The following is a 23473-nucleotide window of genomic DNA, read 5'->3' as shown; positions in this document are numbered from 1 at the left end:
TCTATTGCGCAATTATCAATAGAAAAGTTTTCAATCGCGCATTACAATTAAATGTTAAAAATTCAACTCTACATAGATAATAAAAGCTAAAAATACCAATTTTTACTAAGATCTAAAAATATAAAAATTACATACAAATTATTAAAAATCTTTTGGAAATAAAAAAGTCGTAATGGATTTCTAAAACTTAAGAAAACACAATTTGTAAAATGAAACACGACTTTCTATGTTTATCAAATCGACTTCATCGATGTATCGAATCGACTTCAATTTGTATTGAAACGACTTCTATCATCCGAGGGTAGCTGTATCTACATTGGAAAGTGTTGCTGTACCTGCCATGGACAGCATAGTGAACTAAAATTATGCACTGAAGACATCAAAATTTATCCTTCATCAGTTTGTATCAGCACAGAACCGAGTGCGTTGGAGGAGTGTTGTTACGGCCCTGTGTTCCTCAGGGGACCAAAAGGCTTAAGTCAAGTAAGTCAGTTTGTATCGAAATGACTGGATTTGTATTAAAACGACTTTCTATATGTATCGAATCGATTTCATTGATATATCGAACCGACTTCGGTTTGTATTGATTCAACTTGTATCGAGACGACTTCGTATCGAAATGACCGGTCTCGGCCCCGGCCCCGCTGTATCTGCTATAGACAGTGTAGATAGCTTCTTTACTGTTGACAGAGAAGAGACCTGTATCTACAGCAGAGCGGTGGGTTTATCTAATGTAAACTGTGCAGATAGCTTAACCTGATTTAGACGGTTTCAATTGTTGCATCTATTAATCTATTGGGCACAGTTTTGGTGAAGCGTGCTGAATGTGGTCAAAGGTAAGTACGGTACCCTCCTCCAGCTCTACCCCAGTTCCTCATCAGATTATTTAAGATCCAGGCCTCTCACATTGAAACGGCCAACATGGTGGATCATGTGGAAGAGTGGACAAGGGATGAAGTAAAATTCTGTTAATTTTCTGTAGTACAACGGACTCCATTGAATATGTCCAATATTTCTTCTCCCTTAATATATACTTTGTCTAATTAATCTTTCTTGGGAAGTAATGACAAGAAATTGCGTGGAAATTGCTACAGCTGTATAGCGATTGAATTGTCTCGCTCCACTGCGGCTTAGTCATGCATGTTTTTTACGACATGATAGGTTCTTGTTTGTAGTCAAGCTGACAAACATTCTCGTCGCACAAATTTCCAGTTTACCCTTGCCCTCATTATGCTCGAAATATTGGCTTGAATGATCAATGTTTTGGTTATTGTGGTTAGAAAGAAAACTCGTCACTCTACTCCGGATTGTTTTGCTTTTCCTAGCAACCTTCGATGTTTCAATTCGCTCAAGATGTCAGCCTCAAGGTGAGTTTTTTTTTTATATTTTATATTCACAGAGTGACGATGGAAGACATGGGTACTTCCACTTGAATGAAAAGCTGATACAGCTGCTGAAGTAAGGCAATCCTCATGAAGGATTTAATTACAGTAATAAACTAGTTCCTTCTGAGGATGTGATTTTTATAAAAGATACGGTCAAATTCTCTCAAAGTGTACATTGCTGTTCGCTGTTAACACTTCAAATGATGCTGTCCCTATCCAAAACTTTTTATTTTACCCATGTAACCTTCCCATTGTTGTTGTCTGAGCCCTGCAGATCCAACCGTTAAGGTAATAAAAAAAAACTCTGGTTACCATAATGATATTTGAAGGTGTAGTCTGATCGGAGGTGATAATGATATTTATTTTTTTGTGATGCACATGTACACCCTGTAACTGAAGTTAAGTTAGTTTTTTTTTTTCTCTCCTGATCACAACTTCAGTTGCAGCTCCCATTAACTGAAATCTATTGAGAGTAAAATTGATATGCCCTTGCAAGAAATAAACTTACATGAGGCAGTCAATAAAAATGTTTTCTTTTATTACTGTAAAACAGCGTTTTCAATTGATAAAATCCAAGAGGACAAGGGTTTGACCAGAAGCACTCTACCCAGAATAACAGAAGAGCTAGTCAAGATTCGCAAGAAGAGAGAGACACATACTGTTTCAAACACAACAGTACAGGTACATGTAGCTCTCTGCGCCTTTCTTAAGTCAAGATCTTTGTGAAGTCTTGAAGTAGGAAGACATGGGGTATTAAGTGAGGTATTCAGTCATCATTGACTTTATAGTTGTCTTCCCTTAGTTAACAACCAATTAAAGTAATATGCAAAAGCTTATAACTTAAATAAATAATCCAAAGTAAATGTGTAGGAGGAAAAAGTTGTTCTATTTCCAACTTTTTCACCCTGACACAGATAAACTGAATGCAGTAGCATCATTCTTAAGTTTTTGTTCTTGACATTAAGCAACCTCACTGATTAGCAAGTCTTCCAACTTAAGCTCTTTTGCATTAAATAGAACCTTAACTACACTCCAATTTACATAATTCTTAGGACAATCACACTTACTATGCTATAGAGGTCCTTCATGAAGGGCAGCACCTGTGGTCTGATCTCAGGGAGAGGGTAGGAAGTGTTCTTGATGACCATTTATCAGGCAAGGGATTGGCTATCAAGAATTTGGAACTGTCTTTTGAGTTTCCATACTATGGTCATAATGTGACAACTATAACCCTGACTACAGGAGGTAGGTTGAAATCACTTGTACATGTTGCTAAATTTCATTCCATGTACAGTCACTCGATTTTGACAAAAACTTGAAGCCTTTTCTTTTCTTTTACAAGTACACTAGGCTCTGGTAATGCACCTTTTATAGAAATTTCTCTAGTTAAGGGTACTTTTCAGGACTCATTAGTGACTTAATATTCAATGCCCTACCCACAAGTGTGAAGAGATGTCCAGGCTTCAAATACTTTAATTTGAAAATAATTTTTGTACAATTTTTAAGGACAGAGCAAACATGTGCTTAACCTTATAAGTTGTCTCAACAAGGTTTCTCAGTTATGGCCACTCATGGTATCTAAGTATAGTATTTTAGTGAATGTTTCTTGAATAACATTACGTAAGTCGTTAGTTTTTACTTAGTATGACAGATGTAGAGCTACCATGTAGAAATACTGTCAATAAATTGTTATTATTATTATTATTATTATTGTTATTATTATTATTATTGTTATTATTATTATTATTGTTGTTATTATTATTATTATTATTATTGTTATTATTATTATTATTGTTATTATTATTATTATTGTTGTTATTATTATTATTATTATTATTATTATTATTATTATTATTATTATTATTATTATTATTATAGTTCCTTAAAGTCTTGCTCTTTTCTTCTTATGGTGCCGAGTTCAATCCATGAGCCTAGGGCAGTCATAAGTCTGCTGGATTACTTGATGGATAGAGTCCTCCTCAGTATACTGGCAGTTCCAAGGAGAACGGTCTACTGTAGCTCTGCTATTCTGATATTGCCTAGAATCTTGCCATTGTAGGTTTCTATTCCCTTCTCAACAAGCGCAAGAGCTCCAATGATCACTGGGATGGTTGTTTTCATTCCCCATGTTTTCTTGATTTATTTCGAGATCTTTGTTATATGTGAGGGATTTATGTTCACCTGTAATTGATCACCTACATAAACAGTTGCCCTTGATGTCATGGATATTGGCAAATTTCCGTCAGTTATTAATCTATGTTTTAGTTAATTTAAGGAAAAATATTGAAAGCAACCAAAAGCCTCAAATAGTTTTAACGATTTACTCCTTGGAAAACTTGGAGAGTTTTCTGCTGTTTTCAAGGTGCTCCTTTCTGTGGGGATAGACATATCAATGAGCATGAAAGTTCTCTTCTCCTTGTCTTTTACCACTATGTCTGGTCTATTTGCTTTTATCTCTTTATCAGTTTGGATTGGCATGTCCCAGAGTATAGTTGGTGTTTGGTTTTCTGTCACAGTAGATGGTTCATAAATTATTCGTAGTGTTTATCTTGCACTTTGATGTTGTAGTGTTTGCATATTGTCTAGTGGAGGTATGCTGCAGCTTTATTGTGTCTTTGTATATACTCTGTCTTGGCAAGTTCTGGGCATCCAGAGACAACGTGGTCAATTGTTTCTTGGAATTTCCCACAGATTCTGCACATTGGGTCGGTGCCATCTTTCAGGATCTTGTTTCAGTAATAGTTGGTCTTAATACTTTGATCTTGGGCAGCGCTAATGAAACCTTCTGTTTCTGATCTGAGGGCAGGTGAACTCAGCCAATTGTGGGTTTGGTCTTGGTCTACATCCTTCCCTTTTATTCTTTTTGGGTATTGACCATGCAAAGGCTTTTCTTCCCATTTGCTCTTGAGTTGTTCTTAAGCTTGGTGTTTGGCTTTCAGTTTTAGCCTTCAGGCATAGTTCGTTGTTGGCTCACTCTATATCACTTCAGCTTCTGCTAAGCTGAGTTCTTGCCCGTATTTGGCAGCTTGATGGTGTATGGACATTGTTTTCTTGCCTCGGTCATGATCCCTTGCTATTTTAACAAGATATTCATCTTTGTTGTTGAGATATGTGTTCAGGCCAATTGCAGTTGTTTTGTCTAGGTAATTTCTAATTGTACAAGTCCCCTTCCACTTGCCTTTCCAGGGATATAATAGCCCATCTACGTCTGCTTCCAGGTGGTGCATTTTTGCCATTGTCAAGAACTTTCTTGTTTTTCTGTCTAGTTTCATTATTATTATTATTATTATTATTATTACTATTATTATTATTATTATAATTGTTATTATTATTATTATTATTACATGTTACCTTAAGCTTTGGATTACCTGTATTTTCTCTTATATCAGGCTTTGTTAATCTGGGTACATCAAACAGTCGTCAAATAGCCAACTTCCAATATGTTGCTCCACTCATGGCATACTTCAATCCCTCTCTCAAAAACAACAGCCATGTTTATCATTTTGATAATGGTGAGTAGTTTTTATTTTCAGTTCATTGAGCAGAGTGAATATGGCCATGCAATCACTAGCTGATCTGTGGTGTTTCTCGGCCAAATCTGTAGATTTAATTTATAGAATCTTTTTTTGTGGCTACTGCCACCTAAAGAAGGCCAAACCACATGTCCTTAGGATTGCCAAGGAAAGACTTAAAGCTTCTTCCCCCTTTCTCTGATTGTAAGGGAAAGTCATCATCGTTTTTCATTTGCGCTAGTGATAAGAATAAAAAAAAATTATTGTAAAGATTTTCCTGGAAGTGGAACCCCTTAGCTATGAATTATTACAAAAAGTTCATTTCCAGCTTATTATTAAACATTATCCCATTTCAGTGGCTCACAGCCCCTTTGATTACTATTGTTGTCATTATTATTAATTGTTAATATGATTATTTGTTACCATTTAATGAGTGGTTGAGTGTGAATTAGTCAATATATTCTCGAATCATCTTCCTCCTCTGGAACAGGGTACTCATAAATGTGTGGGATGTGGCAGGTGTAAAATAATACAATATTCTGCAACACTACCTTCTAGGGTCATTCTACAACATTTATTTTTGTTCAGTGCCATAAAAAATGTGGTACATCAGGAGCCTCATACCGCCAATTTTTTTATTTTTATGTTGTTTTAAGTAAATAGTTTGAATGTGTTAGGTGTATTAGATGTTTGTTTACACTTCATGTTGATGCACGTCATTTTGCAGTAAGAAACAACCCTATTGATTTTTATTTGGAAACTGTATGACATAATTGTCCATCAACTATTTTCGGGGTCTTTCACATACCCATGTAAAATTTAAACGTTTAACTTGCAAAAGTGATTAACATTTAACTTCTCTCTATAATATCCATCAAAATCCAGCAAACTGATGATGAGAATATAAACTCACCACACACAAACTGATCTAACACCAAATTCCTGTTTCTTATTAAAAAGGAAATGTGTAGCAGCTAGAAAGGAGAATTAACAATCAGATCTCAGTAGTTAAAGGGGTTAAATAAGAGTTGATGAAATGGCAATGTGTCTTGTACAGACATACATAATATAATTTTCTTTTTAAATATATATAGTTTGTATATACTGATCACTACCACACTGAAAACCTTGTTGGTGAGTGAGTTCCTTGTTTGTATTCTATTACAGCCAAACCTTGATTATCCAAACTGGCTGGGACTAGACAAAATAGTTTGGATAATCAAGGGTCTGGATAATTTAGAATACAAATGTTAATGAGGAACAAAAAAAGCTGATTAAATTAAGAAAGTGGCATTTAATCCTGAAACAAAACATTTCCCAATCGTTTGAAAAAGATATGGTCTACATCTTCACTGTCCTATGTGAATACCTCTACACATGTGTGTTAACAATTAAGATTAATGAAAAATGTTTTTACATTGGCCTAAAATATTGAAGTGAGTCAGTTTGTCTTAAAGAAGAACATTGCCTTTACTTCCCTTTTCAATGCTGTAGTTTTAAAAAGAATATGGCTACAGATCTTGATTATGACTAATAAATATTCATGAAAAAACTGGGACCAGAGAAAAAGTCCAGATAATTGAGAAATCTGGATGATCGAGGTTTGACTGTATCATAGTTACCATAGGACTATCATTATCATTATTATTATTATTACTATTATTATTATTTTTTTATTGATATTTGTTATTAATACATGCAAAGCCTGTGCACAGTCTGATGTCTTAAGGATTGATTATCTCTACTTCATGTCCAGCAGAGTTATGAATGTGATATGAAATTTGTGGTCCATCATTATTTTTCTCTTTTTACAACTTCAAATCAAGTTGGTTGTTTAGTTGATGTTAGCATCTTGCTCACTGTTTAAACAAATATTAGTTGTATCTTACTGGTGGTACTTATCAGTGGAATTGGACTTCTTTCCTTGGAAATCCAATGACCTACAATTATTTCTTTTTGTCCCTCAGGAAATGAATTCATCGTACAATGGTCATCTGTATTCCTTCATGACAATCCAGATGGTAATAGTAGAATAGCAGTAACTCTCAAAAAATAAACAACAACTTTGAGTTTAAATTTACAAGACATGTTTCGACATTCTCATGTCATCTTCAGTTGCAAATGAGCATTTAACTGTTGTACATTTGAATTTGAATTAAGGTACGTTACAAACTACGTGTCAGGGCTTACGTTATATTTGAGAGTTAAAAACATGAAAGATGTAAATAGCGTGCACTTGACTAGATCAAAAAGTAAATTGATAAATAAAAAAAATAAATGTAATAATAATAAAAATAAATTAAAAGACCAAGGAACAACATAATTAAAAGGACAGAGACAATTCTAGATGTTTCAATTGCTGATTAAGGATAGGTTTTTCCCACTTAATATGCAATGCCTCTTTGATCTTAATTTGGTATTTTGAAGTGGCAGAATCTAGGATCATGAAACATTCAGTATCACAAGATTCAAGACAGGCCCTCGATGATTGCAGGTGCTTGTAAATATGCGAAGTTTTGTCTGACAAGAGGTGCTCACGAACTCGTGTACAAATGTGGCGAGTGGTCTCACCAATATAACTGACATTACAGCCAGCACATGAAAATTTATATATGACACGCGAACGTAGACCTAGCAGTACTGAATCTTTCACACTGAACATGTTTCTGAGTTTAAACCTACTGAGGACTAACTTAATATCTAAATCAGCTCTACAATAACGTTTGAGTAGTTGTCTTAACTTAGTCTGAGCGATGTTCGAAAACCGACCAACATAGGGAAGTTTATAATAGTGCGCAGAAGGTTTACCAGAGTTAGAAGAGGCATTCTGCCCAGTAGGAGGATTCTTTTTCTTCGCTAGATACCTGTAAATGATCTTGTCTATGGCCCAAGATGGAAAACAATTTTTCTGTAGCAAGAAAATAAGTTTCTTGACATCCAGATGAAAACCAACCCAGGAATTATTGATCTTATATGCTCTGTCAATCAACGTTCTGACTAAACCTAATTTGTAAATCAAAGGGGCGAAGCTGAAATAATTAGTAAGAAGGCCAGTAAACATCTTCTTGTGATATACACTAGTGACGATGGATGTATGATTGTTGTCTAACAATATGTCTAGAAACGATAATTTCTTATCGATTTCCTTTTCCATTGTGAAACGAATACTAGGATGCCTGGCATTGATATAATCAAAGAACACGAGTGCGTCCTCCTCGCTATTGAACAAACAAAAGGTGTCATCAACATAGCGTCTGTAGAACAGAACTTCAGAGAATGAATAGTTATCTAGCCAGTTTTTTTCATGATGTCCCATAAAGAGGTTTGCAATTACTGGAGCAAGTGGGGACCCCATGGCAACCCCATCCATTTGATCATAAAACACACCCTTAAACAAGAAACCAGTCTCAGCTGTTGCGAAGGTAAAAAGCGTTTATAGGTCAGCGGCATTTATCTTAAGACCAGGGTTACCTTGATAAATGTATCTGATCGCCAGATCAATACATTCATCAAGAGGTATACTTGTGAACAAACTCTCAACATCGAAAGGTACCAGGAACTTCCCTGAGGTTGATAACTGGTTGATTTGATGTACAAAAGAAAACATGTCGCGGACGTTGTATTCACACGGGACATGTTGCTCTAGAAGATTACAAAGGAACTTAGATAAATTGTAATTGTAGGTACCTATTGAAGATACTATGGGTCGACAAGGAGGTGTTTCATTAGGCTGCCGAGCCTTGTGCATTTTAGTTAGCCCATAAAACCTGGCTGGTTGAGAACCAGTTGGATAGATTCTCTCATAGGTATCTTTATCTAAGTGGCCCTTATTTTTAAGCGCTCTTAAAAAACGTTGTAATTTACCTCCCCTTTGTAACATAGGATCGTTATCATTAACCTTAAACTTAGAAGTGTCACTGATAATGGAAAAAATACCCTCTTCGTAGGCTTTCCTGTCCATGACAACTAAGCCATTTCCTTTGTCAGGCTTCAGTATTACAATGTCCTTGTTCTTCCTCAAATCCTTTAGTATCCTACATTTCTTTAAGTCCGCTGCAGAAGGTTGGTGTGAAGAAATGTACAAATGGGCAAGATGAGAAAGGTCTGCGACCAGTTTTCATTGTAATACTTAACCCTGACAAAGGAAATGGCTCAGTTGTAATGGACAGGAAAGCCTACGAAGAGGGTATTTTTTCCATTATCAGTGACACTTCTAAGTTTAAGGTTAATGATAACGATCCTACATTACAAATGGAAGGTAAATTACAACGTTTTTTGAGAGCACTTAAAAATAAGGGCCACTTAGATAAAGATACCTATGAGAGAATCTATCCAACTGGTTCTCAACCAGCCAGGATTTATGGGCTACCTAAAATGCACAAGGCTCGGCAGCCTAATGAAACACCTCCTTTTCGACCCATAGTATCTTCAATAGGTACCTACAATTACAATTTATCTAAGTTCCTTTGTAATCTTCTAGAACCACATGTCCCGCGTGAATACAACGTCCGCGACACGTTTTCTTTTGCACATCAAATCAACCAGTTATCAACCTCAGGGAAGTTCATGGTATCTTTCAATGTTGAGAGTTTGTTCACAAGTATACCTCTTGATGAATGTATTGATCTGGTGATCAGATACATTTATCAAGGTAACCCTGGTCTTAAGATAAACGCCGCTGACCTAAAAACGCTTTTTACCTTTGCAACAGCTGAGACTGGTTTCTTGTTTAAGGGTGTGTTTTATGATCAAATGGATGGGGTTGCCATGGGGTCCCCACTTGCTCCAGTACTTGCAAACCTCTTTATGGGACATTATGAAAAAAACTGGCTAGATAACTATTCATTCTCTGAAGTTCTGTTCTACAGACGCTATGTTGATGACACCTTTTGTTTGTTCAATAGCAAGGAGGACGCACTCGTGTTCTTTGATTATATCAATGCCAGGCATCCTAGTATTCGTTTCACAATGGAAAAGGAAATTGATAAGAAATTATCGTTTCTAGACATATTGTTAGACAACAATCATACATCCATCGTCACTAGTGTATATCGCAAGAAGACGTTTACTGGCCTTCTTACTAATTATTTCAGCTTCGCCCCTTTGATTTACAAATTAGGTTTAGTCAGAACGTTGATTGACAGAGCATATAAGATCAATAATTCCTGGGTTGGTTTTCATCTGGATGTCAAGAAACTTATTTTCTTGCTACAGAAAAATTGTTTTCCATCTTGGGTCATAGACAAGATCATTTACAGGTATCTAGCGAAGAAAAAGAATCCTCCTACTGGGCAGAATGCCTCTTCTAACTCCGGTAAACCTTCTGCGCACTATTATAAACTTCCCTATGTTGGTCGGTTTTCGAACATCGCTCAGACTAAGTTAAGACAACTACTCAAACGTTATTGTAGAGCTGATTTAGATATTAAGTTAGTCTTCAGTAGGTTTAAACTCAGAAACATGTTCAGTGTGAAAGATTCAGTACCGCTAGGTCTACGTTCGCGTGTCATATATAAATTTTCATGTGCTGGCTGTAATGTCAGTTATATTGGTGAGACCACTCGCCACATTTGTACACGAGTTCGTGAGCACCTCTTGTCGGACAAAACTTCGCATATTTACAAGCACCTGCAATCATCAAGGGCCTGTCTTGAATCTTGTGATACTGAATGTTTCATGATCCTAGATTCTGCCACTTCAAAATACCAAATTAAGATCAAAGAGGCATTGCATATTAAGTGGGAAAAACCTATCCTTAATCAGCAATTGAAACATCTAGAATTGTCTCTGTCCTTTTAATTATGTTGTTCCTTGGTCTTTTAATTTATTTTTATTATTATTACATTTATTTTTTTTATTTATCAATTTATTTTTTGATCTAGTCAAGTGCACGCTATTTACATCTTTCACGTTTTTAACTCTCAAATATAACGTAAGCCCTGACACATAGTTTGTAACGTACCTTAATTTAAATTCAAATGTACAACAGTTAAATGCTCATTTGCAACTGAAGATGACATGAGAATGTCGAAACATGTCTTGTAAATTTAAACTCAAAGTTGTTGTTTCTTTTTTGAGAGTTATTGTCACTCTGCTGTCTTTACGTCCTTTTAGAATAACAGTCTTTTGACCAATTTCATCCTCTGGTGTATTATTTGATTTTTGTAGCTGTTTATGTTGCATCCAACAGGTGCATGGTGTTAAATAGTTCATTGGGCTCTGGAACAAAATGTCTATTAGATTTGGGTGCTTGGTAGGGTGTGTAATATTCTTAAGGGCAAGCTCTTTCCTTTGGCTCAATATACCTCAGTCTGCCCTGGAGTAACAATGTGAAGTGAGTAACCTTAAGGGGTCACTGGTAATGGGCTAAAGTCCCTTCTAGAGTAGAATCTTCTAGCACACAGAATGTTCAGTACAAGTGTCACATCATGTGTGCAGTAGGACATAACAAGATTGAAATTAACTTAATAGTATTAATCCTTTCCTTTTTATTTTTGTTATAGCTGGGGGCTTCACATTTCAGTGCATGCTCAACAGGACTGGTGAAATTGTTTTTTCCTACCACAAAGTAAGGAGCTAAATTTATAAGTTTTTAACTGTCCTTATCAATTTTATACATGTATACTTTTTTGCCAATCATTAAAATGATCTACAATGGTTTACAGGCAAGGTTGTTATTTTTGCATATGGTGATCACACTTGTGTTGTGTCCTTTCCCTCCAAGAATTAGTATTGAAATTTATTTCCTTTGACTTGTCAGTCACATAATGTGAGGTTTCTGAGTGTAGTCTCAAATTTCAAGTTCTGGTCCCTCTTTCATATTTCTATATATTTTCTTTCACTGTAGCACAGAGAATTACAAGAGTTTTAGGCAATGTATTCTGGTTGAGAGCACTGAATGTGCCATAGCTGCATTAAAGGAAACATAAGAACTGCAAATCAGTGTCTCTTATTTTTCCCATATGAGACTATGTCCATGTATATCCACAACTGATAGCTCTACACATGTAGGTGTAGGATTTTAACCCAGCTGTATGTTGGTTTGTTTTTGTCTTTTGTTTCAGTTTGTTTAATTTTGTTTGTTTTGTTTTTTAATCACTATTAGATTCCAATTCCAGTTGCCAATATTTCCAGTGCTGAACATTCAGTCAATATTGGGATATCAGATGCTTATTATGTGGACAAACTAAGACACTACTATGGCATTTGTAAGTGCTGTTTGATTGTGATACAGGTTTCCTGGAGCATATTTTTTACTTCAGTTAATCCACATCAAAGGATAAAGAAAATGAGGCAAAAATTAGAGAGGAAGGAAACATGGAATAGAAAGAGAATTCCAAGGTTGAGAAGAAGAGGAATGAAAACAGAAACTGAGTGAGGAGGAATATAAGAAAAAGGTCAACCTTTTGGAAAATGGTCACTTCAAGTTGAGTTTTGTTAGACATAGACGTTGTACATATACATAAAGCTTGGTACGCAGTCACCTAACACAGGTCACCAAGTTGCTGATTTTTGCTGCAAGGGAGCTGGCCAAAATGTTTAGCTTCTTGCTCTGTCAACCAAAATGGTCACAGTTTAGAACGTTATGACAGTGTTGTCAATAACATTTTATCAGTAAAGACTTAAGTTCAGAAGGGTGCATAATTCTGAGTGATCGCCCTCCCAGTTGGACTATCTTCTAGTAAGCTACTCCAACAGAAGAACGTGTACAACACCTTCTTTACGCGTGCCTCTTTTCTCTTTTTTTTTTTTCTTTTTTTCTTTTCTTTTTTTTCAGGGCAAATATTTCGCATATTTTACACGTACGATGCAGTGCACATCAACAAAAGTTTCGTCGCTGATAACACAGCCATTATTCTTCGTCCCAAGAAAAGTGAGTATGTAAATTTGAGATGTAATTTTTATTCATTTTTTAAAAGCACTGAACATAAAAAAAATCTCTTAATCCTTTTGTTTTGGTCTCCAGGTTTGCAGTTGAATAAGGAACCTGATTATGATTGTCTTGGGTATTTCTTTTTGGATCATAAACATCTTGTCTTTTTCCACAGATTGTGTTGGTGCCAAAACTTGTGCAGAATGCATGGAAGCAAGAAGAACCACCGAGTTTCAATGCACCTGGTGTAGCAAGCTTAAAAGGTTAGTACGTAGCTGTGGCTCACATGAAGGGGAAAAATGTCAAATTCTGTTTTTGGAATTTAGTCCCAAATATAAACTTGGGATGAGAATATGATATTATTAGTTGATTTGTTTTGTTTTGTTTTTGTTTTTTCTTTGTTTGTTTTTTCTTTTGTTTTGTTTTGTTTTGTTTTTTTTCACAATGCTTACATACATCCATCAATGGAAGGCTAGTTCTGCTGCCAATTTCTCTATAGGTTTGCCGATAATTCAAGTCTGTGCTCCTTGGAAAGTCTCCTCCCTGATTATTTCATTGTTCATAGAAAATATTGTATAAAATGTTTAAACGTAGATTGGCTAATTCTGAGCACAAGTCAATTGGCTCAGGCCGCCGCAGCCGATCCCGGTCCATGTAGCAGTAAGGTGGAGTTTTGCTACATCTCCACAGTGGGATGCCAGTCCTTTACATGTTCATTGTATTCCTCCATGATCTTTTGCGAGGTTCCCCTGACAGTTTACCATCAGAGGTTTCAACGAAAGCCAGTCCACCGCCACCATTAAGACCGGCGTAGATCTGCCTGTTTAACTTGCGAGCAGACTCTCGTGTTTAGGTTTCGCCTTACGACCCCTTTCCGGGCACAGCCGTCTTTTAAAATTTCGGCAGCCGCCTAGGGAAAACGTTTTTAAGCCCCTGACCCGTTCTTACTCCCGGGAGAAACACCTTGACAGTATTAGAGTTTTGGTGAAGGTAAAAAGCACATCGCCATGGCCAGAGCTACAAGACCAGACCGATCTCTGGATTCAGTGTACATTATGCTCATTAATAGGGAGGTCACAACGCCTTATTTTATATGACAATCTTGTAACCTATTTTCAAGCCTTTAACATTAAATTACAGGTTTCCCAGTGCTCTTCTCGCAATTCATTGTTTTTTTGTAATTTCATCTCTTTTCTGTGCTTTTTTTAGATGCTCGGATGGTTTTGATCGCTATCGCAGCGAGTGGCTAGGAGCGGACTGCAACAAATCAGCCATTACTCAAGTAATATCAGCGTTGAGAAATTTTTTTTTCTGTCCTTCTCTATTCTTCAATCGAAGCTAGAGATTCAATGGTGTTGAATATTTGGTATCTTTGTGTTATGGCAGTACAAGCATCTCGATCAATTTAACTTTTTAACTTCGAAAGACAGCCAAATTCATCCAGCTACTTTATCTAAGGCCGATTAATTTCATGTATTTTGATTGTCTTAAACGATAAATTTTAAAAGTGCCTTGATATCGCATGTTTTTTTTTTTTTTTTAATAGTCAGAAAATTGTATCATCCAAACCAAAGAGCAAGTGCAAGAGCAAGAGTCGGCCACAGACCTCGCTCCATGGCTAATAGCTGTCATCTGTGCGTGTGCAGTAGCGCTAATTATTCTAGGGGCGTGGCTGTTTTATGCATTTACACATCCCAACTCTAGATCAGGATTGTGTCTTATTCAGGTATGAGGATCACTATTGTTCTAGATGCAGGCCTCTGATTAGTAGTCTGTGTCATCTTTTGGTCAGAGGGGACCAGAGCAGAGCTAAACACCGTTCGCTCGTTCTACTACCCATCTCTGCTGACCGAGACTTTTAAAGGCAAAGCGAAAGATTCTATATTTAGAATCGCGTAATTGAATAAGTTCTCGCATTCTAATTGGTTAACGAAGCGAGGTATCTGGCGTGGAATTGCGAGTTGAAAATGAGGCTCAGTGATATTGTTTCAGATCTCGCGCTTAGGATAAAAACAAACAATGTTACTACTTTTTTTTCCTTTTTTCTTTTATCTGTTCAACTATGCGGTTCAAAAACATCCATTACCTTACTCGTGAATTCCGCGGCAAACTTCACGCGAAAACCGATATCGCACTTATCGTGATGAGATTTAACGCGGAATTCTCTCGTCAGGTAATAAATTGTCCTATAGTACCGAGGTGGGAGCTCATTATAGTTCCTGACTGAGGTCTTTGTTTCAAGTTATTTAAGCAGGCATAAAGCAAAAATGAGTATAAGAAACTTTCTTCGCTGTATCACCACAAAGTATTGAGATCATGAGAAAAAGGAAAATTAGGCCACCTTATGAGTTCCAAGTCTCCTTCGCAACCATTGCTTGATGTCGTTGCGCAGCGCGAGCTCTACCCCAACACCGCTTGTCAGTGCCAAAGGAAACATGTAGAAAACGATATAGAGAATAGGCAAGTGAGGATATAAAGAGTAAAGGATAGCGAAACTGAGCACGGATAGAAAATTACCAACCGTAATTGAGAAAATGTAGACTAGAAAGGATTTTAGATCATGATCAGCAGTCAAACGTCTGCGCATGGGTAAACTTTGTTATGGGTAGTAGGCGTACTTTTAGAATTGAGTTGTCAATTTTCTTTCGCTAATTTACAAGGAGGCGGTTGTTTCTTATGATTTCTTAGAAATTTTGCGCGGGAAATTGGCGCGCGGTCGGTCAGAATTGATCCCCTTGCGCTTGTCCGACGTTTAACCGCTGTGTTGATATTAGGTGTTGTCGTTCAATGTTCTTGATATAGACTTTCCTCTCTCACAGCAAGGTCCTGGAAGATGTTGCAAGAAAGCACCGGATAAGTACGCAGAACGTTCTCCGACAAACTCTTCTGTGTTTAACAAAGTTCTCTTTTAAAACTTTCTGAGAAATTTTAAACGCCTACACTAGGAATGTGTTTAATTATCTTTACAAAGCAGACCTCACGTATCTTTTTTACTTTCGATAGGACAAAAACTTTTAAGAGCTTGAAGAACAAAAATGCATATGGTAATTACTGTTTCCTAATCTTGATGTAAAAGCTCCACTACTCCGCTATAGCTTCAAATAGTTTTTGCTATTGTATCAAACCTTGGCGATTGTTAACCTGTATTTTTTACGTATCATCTTTCTGTACATAGTAGTTTCTATATAATGTTGTGCATCCTGCTATATCATTCCTTGCTCATTACAGGCCAGTGAATTATAAGCCTTCGTGAAACATGTTGACTCTTTTCCCCTTTAACGTGGATTTGAGACAAAAGTTAAGATGAATAAAGTCTATTTGCGCCAAATACGGTTATTGCTTTACTGTTAAAATTAATAGTTAAATTGTATCAGTTTCCTTTTTATTCCTTCTATTATTCCTATCATTCCCTCTATTTCAGTCTACCATGAAACATGTTTTTATCATTCACTATTATTTCATAGAAAGCTTATTTCTGATTACGGGATTCATTTTTCTGGTGACTGTGTATTTCTATCGAATGTATAAAACACGTTTACACAAGTCTCCATGAAGCAGTTGGCACTGGGAACCTAATTTGATTCCAATCTAATGGGATATTTATCGCAATTCTACAACCTCCCAGTAATTGAAATCTTACAGGATCAGTTGGCCGTAAAATCAAAACAGCTTTGAGTTCCAGTGCATCATTTTTGTTAAATCCTCTCTCAAACTCGAATCTCGTAAGATTTATACATATTTATTATCATTGTTCACGTACATATGTACTCATAATTTTATAAAAGATAAAGCTGGGAACTTCCTGAGACCTGACATGGGAAAACAAAACCTACAAGCTAAAGGGGTCAGAATATATAGGCTTTCTCCTGTTGGTATTGAAAACTAACTTATCGATTCTAACCGCTACAGTAATAGCAATTTCAGCTGCTATCTCCGTTTTACTATTAACTTATTATTTGGCGTGATGCACCGTTTTATTTTCACCGTGAACGTAAAATTGACAAGTGCCTAATTTCCCAGCACCAGGATGACCAATAAAAAAAGCCCTTGATGGTTTAGCAAATTCTCCTTATCTTCACTCCCGGAAATGTATAAAGAACAGTGGGGTGAAGCTGCTGTCTGATGTTAGGTTAAAGAGGATTTAAGATTCACTTAGTCTCCTTTGCAGTCGTCTTTTGATGTCGTCACGCGTTGCGGGACTGGTCAATTGATGATAATTTTTGGTTTGCGAGGAGTTTTCTGTGCGAGTATTGTATAGTCATCGAATTTTTTTGCAAGAAAATACATTATTTCTCCCTTTGTGCAACGCAACCAGTGCATCAGGACCTCGTGATCGATTACCTTCTGGCTGCAGACAACGAGATGGAAGCACGTGAGGTGCTAAGTTTGAGAATTCAAAGGTGCTCGTTACTTTTGTTAGACGAGGAAGAGAGTGGTGTTTATATTCGCGCACATAATGCTGTGCATGAAGTCACTAATGCTTTAATGAATGAGCTTCCAGAGGAAAAGAGTCTTGAAGCCGTGAGCGGAGCTCTAAGGTCATTTAACAAATTCATAAACGACGGGTCACTTGTAAATTCTGATGACCCTGACTCTATCGCTAGCAGCAACCAAGTTGTTCCCCATTTGAAATCCTTTATTTTGAAAGTTGAAAATTTGTTCTGTGCAGAGAAACTACCCAAAGTTCTCACCAAAGAGGACATTTTCAAAGTTCAGGGTCTTCCAGGCATGTTTGGAAACCTTGGGCAGGTGGCCCAAAAGCATTTGGACTTTTGCACAGCGAAGAAGTACTTTCATTTAGCATTGGAAATTACCAAGTGTGATAAACGTTTTCGAGGTGTTGATGCAGCAATCGCCAATTTTTACATGGGTACCATTCACCAGGACCTTGGTGATTTTCATCAGTCAAAAAAGTACTTTGAATGTGAATTATCTATTCGACTGAAAAAACAAGGACGCAGGCATGTAGATATCGCAGCCACTTATGGGAACTTGGGAAACATCCACCTTGGCTTAGGAGAACTTGAGATAGCGAAAAGCTATTACGATCGGGCGCTTGTCATTATTCACGATATGGGTGAACATGAGCATGTTCATGTTGCGACTACCTACAATAATTTAGGAGACGTTCATCGTGAATTGGGTCATCCAAAGCAGGCAAGGGAGTACTACAATCATGCACTGAGAATTCGACTGAAACAACTCGGTCCGAATCATATTCATGTCGCAGCTACTTATGGCAGCCTAGGAAGCATATCTCGACAGTTGGGAAATCTGGAGCAAGCGAAAGAATACTATGATCATGCACTGGCTATTCGAACGATTAAGCTCGGACCTGAGCATGTTGATGTTGCAACTACATACAATAACCTTGGCATTATTCATCTCTTGTCCGACTCCCTCGAGCAGGCTAGAGATTATTTTGATCTTGCATTAGCCATTAATCTGAAAAAACTTGGACCTGAGCATGTCCACGTCGCAGCTACTTATAATAACCTCGGTAACGTTCATGCTGAACTTGGTGATCTGGAAAAAGCGCAGGAGTATTATGATCTAGCACTGATCATCGGTCAGAAATTGGTCGATGAAGATCAGTTGAAAGACGAAGGTCCTAAACGTCTATTGCGTGATCGTGGGAATACTTGTACACTACTTTAAATGCTTAATTTTGACTCACGGCGTGGATTTTGGGCTGCACCCTTGAGAATACAAATATATGTTGTTCATCAGCCTAGGTCGATCCGTAGCTGGGAAAATCTTTGACCGCCTGAGGCCTAGGGTCTCGGACGGTACTCAATGTAGAGGACACAGTTTTTCCCAATACGGACCGACCTACAGTCAGCGTCAAATTAAGTTGACACATCATGTTTGAAGAGTCCTATTTTTGTGTAGAATATCACTCTTGTCTCTACCACTCTATCACTCTATCACTGACAAGACCCCTCAATGTGTCAACAATTCTGTCACTGATTGTAGACTGGTGAATAACAAAAAAAATTTAACGAAATGCCTTTCTAAAGAACCCGAATGATTTAGGGCTGTGATTACGGCAAGATCTCTAGAAACAGAAAAATTTTTGAGCGAGTAAATGGTGGTGAAAACAGAGACAATGCAAATGAGAGAGAGAAGCCTCACCAAACGTTATTATTTTCGTAATAATGAAGGTGATTCAAAAAGCTTCCAAAGAAACTTTGAAACATTTTTTTGAGAATCTCTCGCAGTCTGACACCTGTCAATCAGAAAGCGCGTAAGAAAAAAGTGCTTCTACACTCTTAAAAAAACAACAGTACTGGTTTGGCAAACAACTAATAAGATTTAGTAAGTTCAATGACTGTCACAACGATTTTTTCTTCAAAAACGGTCAGTGATCCTACAGAGAGTATTATTCACTTCGATCGACCATTGATCTACGAAGGTTTACCTCGGCTCAGTCAGTAAATGGCACTGCAGAAAGGTAGTTTTGAGTAAGTTCAATGACTTTTGAATGTCAAGGTCTAGCTTTCTGAGTTACTCTTTGTTAAACGCTAATATTATCAATAATATTCTTGGTTTTCACCCACGTGACTTCTACCTTGACGACGGTTGCTATCCGCCATGTTGGTGCCCAAACAAACGCGCCCATTTAGAGAGATCACAGTGAGAAAAGCGAGCTTAACATGGTCCTTTGCGTTGTTTTTGGATGTGGAAGTAGAAGTGACCGAGATAAAGGGATTGGATTTTATCGAATACCTTCAGTGGTAACCAACAAAGGAGAATTTGAAGAAGAACTGACTACAGAGCGGAGAGAAAAATGGATAAAAGCGATCAGTCGCGACGACACGGAATCGAAAGGCGTGCTAAACAGCGAACGGGTATGTGGCAAGCATTTTGTTTCTGGGAAGCCAGCTCCTTCCTGGCATAAGCACGACGTAGATTGGGTGCCCACATTGCAACTTGGCAAGAGAAATTATCGCCCTACGTTAGACCATGTTGCAAACGCAGAGAGAGCGGAAAGGGCAAAGAAGCGAAAGCAACTTGCGGTCGAACGACAAGAACGAGAAGCGGCAGAGAAACGTCAAAAGCTTGTGGAAAGCAGCCTTCGTGCTGCTCAGATCGACTTTAGTCAGCCAAGTACTTCGACAGAAGAAGAGGGAAATCGAAACGAAGGGAACGAGGAGGCCTTTTCTTCTGATATGTCGGCCATAGCAGTTAGGGAAGGTGAACAAATCGAACCAGAAACTGTTAAGGACGCCGAGTGCCAAACTACCGAGTTTGACTACATGTTTCAGACAAGCAAATATCAAGCCCCAAACAAGGATTTCTTTGACACTGACGATAAAGTTCGCTTTTACACTGGGCTACCATCTATGGAAGTACTGATGGTTGTTTTCGAGCACGTCTCCTCACATGTTACACGGCAAACACAGTCGCTCAACAGATTTCAAGAATTCATCATTGTTCTTATGAAACTAAGACTAAATGCACCGCTGCAGGATCTTGCATACCGGTTTGTTGTTTCACTGTCAACAATTTCCAGAATATTTTCCCACTGGATTGTTGCGATGGACACGAGGTTATTTCGCTTTGTGTACTGGCCAGACAGGGATCAACTGTGGAGAACAATGCCTCAGTGCTTTCAGTATGCATTCGGAAAGAAAACAACTGTTGTGATCGACTGCTTTGAAGTATTTATCGAGAGGCCTTCAAACTTGCTAGCCAGGGCACAGACCTTTTCAAGTTACAAACATCACAATACAATCAAAATTCTGGTAGGGATAACACCACAAGGAACTATTTCATATGTGTCTGAAGCCTGGGGAGGTCGTGTCTCAGATAAATTTTTAACTGAGAACTGTGGCTTCCTAGACAAACTGAGTCCAGGAGACATGGTGATGGCTGACCGGGGATTCACCATCACTGAAAGTGTTGGACTGAAACATGCTAAACTGGTTATACCAGCTTTCACAAAGGGTAAATCTCAGCTCGACCCAGTGGATGTGGAGCAGACCAGAGGCATTGCAAATGTCAGAATTCATGTTGAACGCGTCATTGGACTACTTAGATGGAAGTATACAATACTGGAAGGTACCTTGCCAACTGACTTCCTTATCTGTAATCATGAAAACTCTGACAGGTGTACTGCACTGGTGGATCATATGATAAGAGTTTGTGCAGCTCTTGTTAATTTTTGTCCTCCAATTTGTGCCATTTGATTAGATCAACTTCACATTTAAATACCTTAAGTCTTCCATTAAGCCACCTGTGTATTTTTCATTTATTTTAGGGATACACAGGGGAATGAGATTAGGACATAGATCCTGATATGATTTAAAGCTGCAAAGTTTTGCTTCCAAATGTACTTGATCAAAACAAGCTCCCAAGATATCTAATTACATAACATTTTCATGACACCTTATTTTTTAGTCGCAACATTTAAGTGACAGTCCTCAGATAAGTGTTGTGAATACAACATGAAAATCAAGAAAGAATAAGTTATTACTACTGAGTGTATTAAAAGCAGATTGCAAGTCCAAAAGAAAGTAAATTGTGGGCGTTAACTTAAATCTGAATATTTGACCTTAAGCTACATAAGTAGCTTTTTAAACCAATTTCATGCAACTGGGCTGTTGAAAATGTGTGAATTTTTAAAATCATTTCTTAGTTCAAAGACTTTTTGCATAACATTGCTAAGAGCAAAGATCCTCTCACTCAAAAATGTGACATTAAAATGACTCAAAATACAGAATTTTCACACAATCACTAAATTTAAATGTCATGGAAAATTATTTGTGAACCTCAAAATCACAAAATAAAGGTGTGGCTAAAGTTCCATGTATAAGGTATCTTTTTGTGGGTGGTTTCATAAATTTCTTCCTCTAAAGAGGGCTGGCTTAATAGAGGATTTACAGTAGATCCAATGTGTGGTATGATTTTGGATATGAAATATGAAAGATTTTTTATATCATCACTTTGGCCACTGGATTTCCTCATTTTACAACAGAATTTACTTCCCCTGTAAAATGAACGACCTCTGCCCTTTTAAAAGTCCTTTCCCTTTTATGTTTAGGTATAACATTTTCTTTGAATTTCGCCTTTTGAAACAAACAAAAAACAACTAAATAAGGGAAACTTAATATGTCTGAATGTAATTCAGGGTTCAATTCAATAAAACTCTTACAAGTGTAATTGACAACCATAGCTATTGTTTTCAACCTCTGAGACAATACATACACTTTTGAATTACAACTGCAAAAGTTTTATTGAACTGCCTCTGGTCTCGATTATTACAATTAGTTGTCAAGTTGCCACCAGTTTCATTAAGCAAATGAGGCAGCCAAGGAATGAAAATTAAAAAATAAATAAACATTCATTCATTATATGCAGTTCACATGTTATTGTTCTTCCTTAGTGGGGTAGGACTAGATTGCAAAATTTATGTAATTGTGAATTGTAGTGTACATAGTCTTAGCCAGGGATATACTTAGGATGTAAAAATTGGGGGTTCAGTTTAAAATTTGCAGGCTTTAACAGTTTCATCATTACAATATTTTCTGTTTTTCACATATTTTCACAGCTACAGCCAAGTAAGGGCCTGTAGGCTACATCCTAGGGAGGTGGGAATGTGTGTTTTTAGACAATATCTATACCCACCCCATGGAAGGTCATTAGAAATTTTGAGGAGGGGGGTGGGTTCAAACAAAAAACCTTCCATGGGGGAGGTATGGATATTTTCTGGAACCACACAATAGCTGCCAGATATCCTATGAGAAGGCTTTGTCTGAATTGCTTTAACTCAAAGCCACAGATTCAAAACTGAAATATCTCAAAATTATATTATACAAAATTACAGAGGATTTTCCATGTTCCTTTTCATGTTGAAAAATAGGCATATGTTTTCAAAATGAAGGAAACAAGCTGATTCTGTCACTTCTTAGACATGCTGCCAAATGAGGTCTCATACCTTGAACATCAAAATTTATATATGTGGGGTCTACTCCAAAGACCAAGCAGGTACAATGATCCAAATGTTCACAAGAGGATCGTTCATTCGCTGCGAATGTCTCACCTTGGCCACAACAACAATCTTGCCCGCTATTTCTTTCCCTTGAACTGACGCAACAAATCCAGAAACCATCTGATTGTACGCCTCCAAACTTTTGAAGGCCTTGAACTGCTTGTTTGTGTAATAGCTTGTCTCCAAAACTAAATAGGACAGCAAGTCCGAGACTTCTATAGGAGGCAAACATTCTGAACTGAACTGCTCGCTCGGTATGGCCGCTGGATCTACGCCAACCACAGAAATTTTCTTCAAATAGCGCTCTCGGACGTGGCTTTCGAGGTTATTTGCGTAGGATGAAAGCACTGGTATCTGACCTTGTGATTTTGGGTCGTTTTCTTGGGAAATATCCATCGGAAAGATGAATTATTTGAAGACTTTGAACGCGAGCGCTCAGAAATGGCATACATTTCCATATAATTTCACACCTCGCATGAGCACCAACATGGCGGAAACCAAATTTGCATAAACTTATGACGTCAGCTGAAAACCGAGAATACATGAGAAAATTTCTCAGTTCTGATTGGTTAAGATGAATGCAGTTTTCAGTTAATTCAGTGCAGAAGAGTTAATTCAGTGCAGAAGAGGGTTAATTCAGTGCAAAGAAAGAAACAAACTAGACGTTCTGATTGGCCAGAATGATTGGTCAATGTCAATGTGAAGGTCA

The 23473-nt window shown here is 37.3% G+C and overlaps 2 protein-coding genes across 2 annotated transcripts; both read left to right on the top strand.

Annotated features, from left to right (window-relative positions):
* The first annotated feature begins 980 nt into the window (after window positions 1-980).
* Window positions 981-16833, top strand: LOC111328977 (plexin domain-containing protein 1). Its single transcript, XM_022933531.2, has 12 exons — window positions 981-1367; window positions 1939-2066; window positions 2438-2630; window positions 4775-4897; window positions 6865-6918; window positions 11401-11465; window positions 12003-12105; window positions 12675-12770; window positions 12946-13033; window positions 13980-14052; window positions 14317-14496; window positions 15590-16833. Exons 1-12 carry the CDS (start codon window positions 1259-1261, stop codon window positions 15680-15682), a joined length of 1305 nt encoding a protein of 434 aa, XP_022789266.2. The 5' UTR covers window positions 981-1258; the 3' UTR covers window positions 15683-16833.
* A 2482-nt stretch (window positions 16834-19315) lies between these two features.
* Window positions 19316-22128, top strand: LOC111328997 (uncharacterized). Its single transcript, XM_088739972.1, has one exon. The coding sequence runs from the start codon at window positions 19427-19429 to the stop codon at window positions 20960-20962; it is 1536 nt and encodes a 511-aa protein (XP_088596098.1). The 5' UTR covers window positions 19316-19426; the 3' UTR covers window positions 20963-22128.
* The last annotated feature ends 1345 nt before the right edge of the window (window positions 22129-23473 follow it).

Source organism: Stylophora pistillata, chromosome 12 (assembly GCF_964205215.1).
Source record: "Stylophora pistillata chromosome 12, jaStyPist1.2, whole genome shotgun sequence".
Taxonomy (NCBI): Eukaryota; Metazoa; Cnidaria; class Anthozoa; order Scleractinia; family Pocilloporidae; genus Stylophora; species Stylophora pistillata.
The sequence above is the reverse complement of the archived record's forward strand: the minus strand, read 5'-3'. Positions and strand labels throughout refer to the sequence as shown.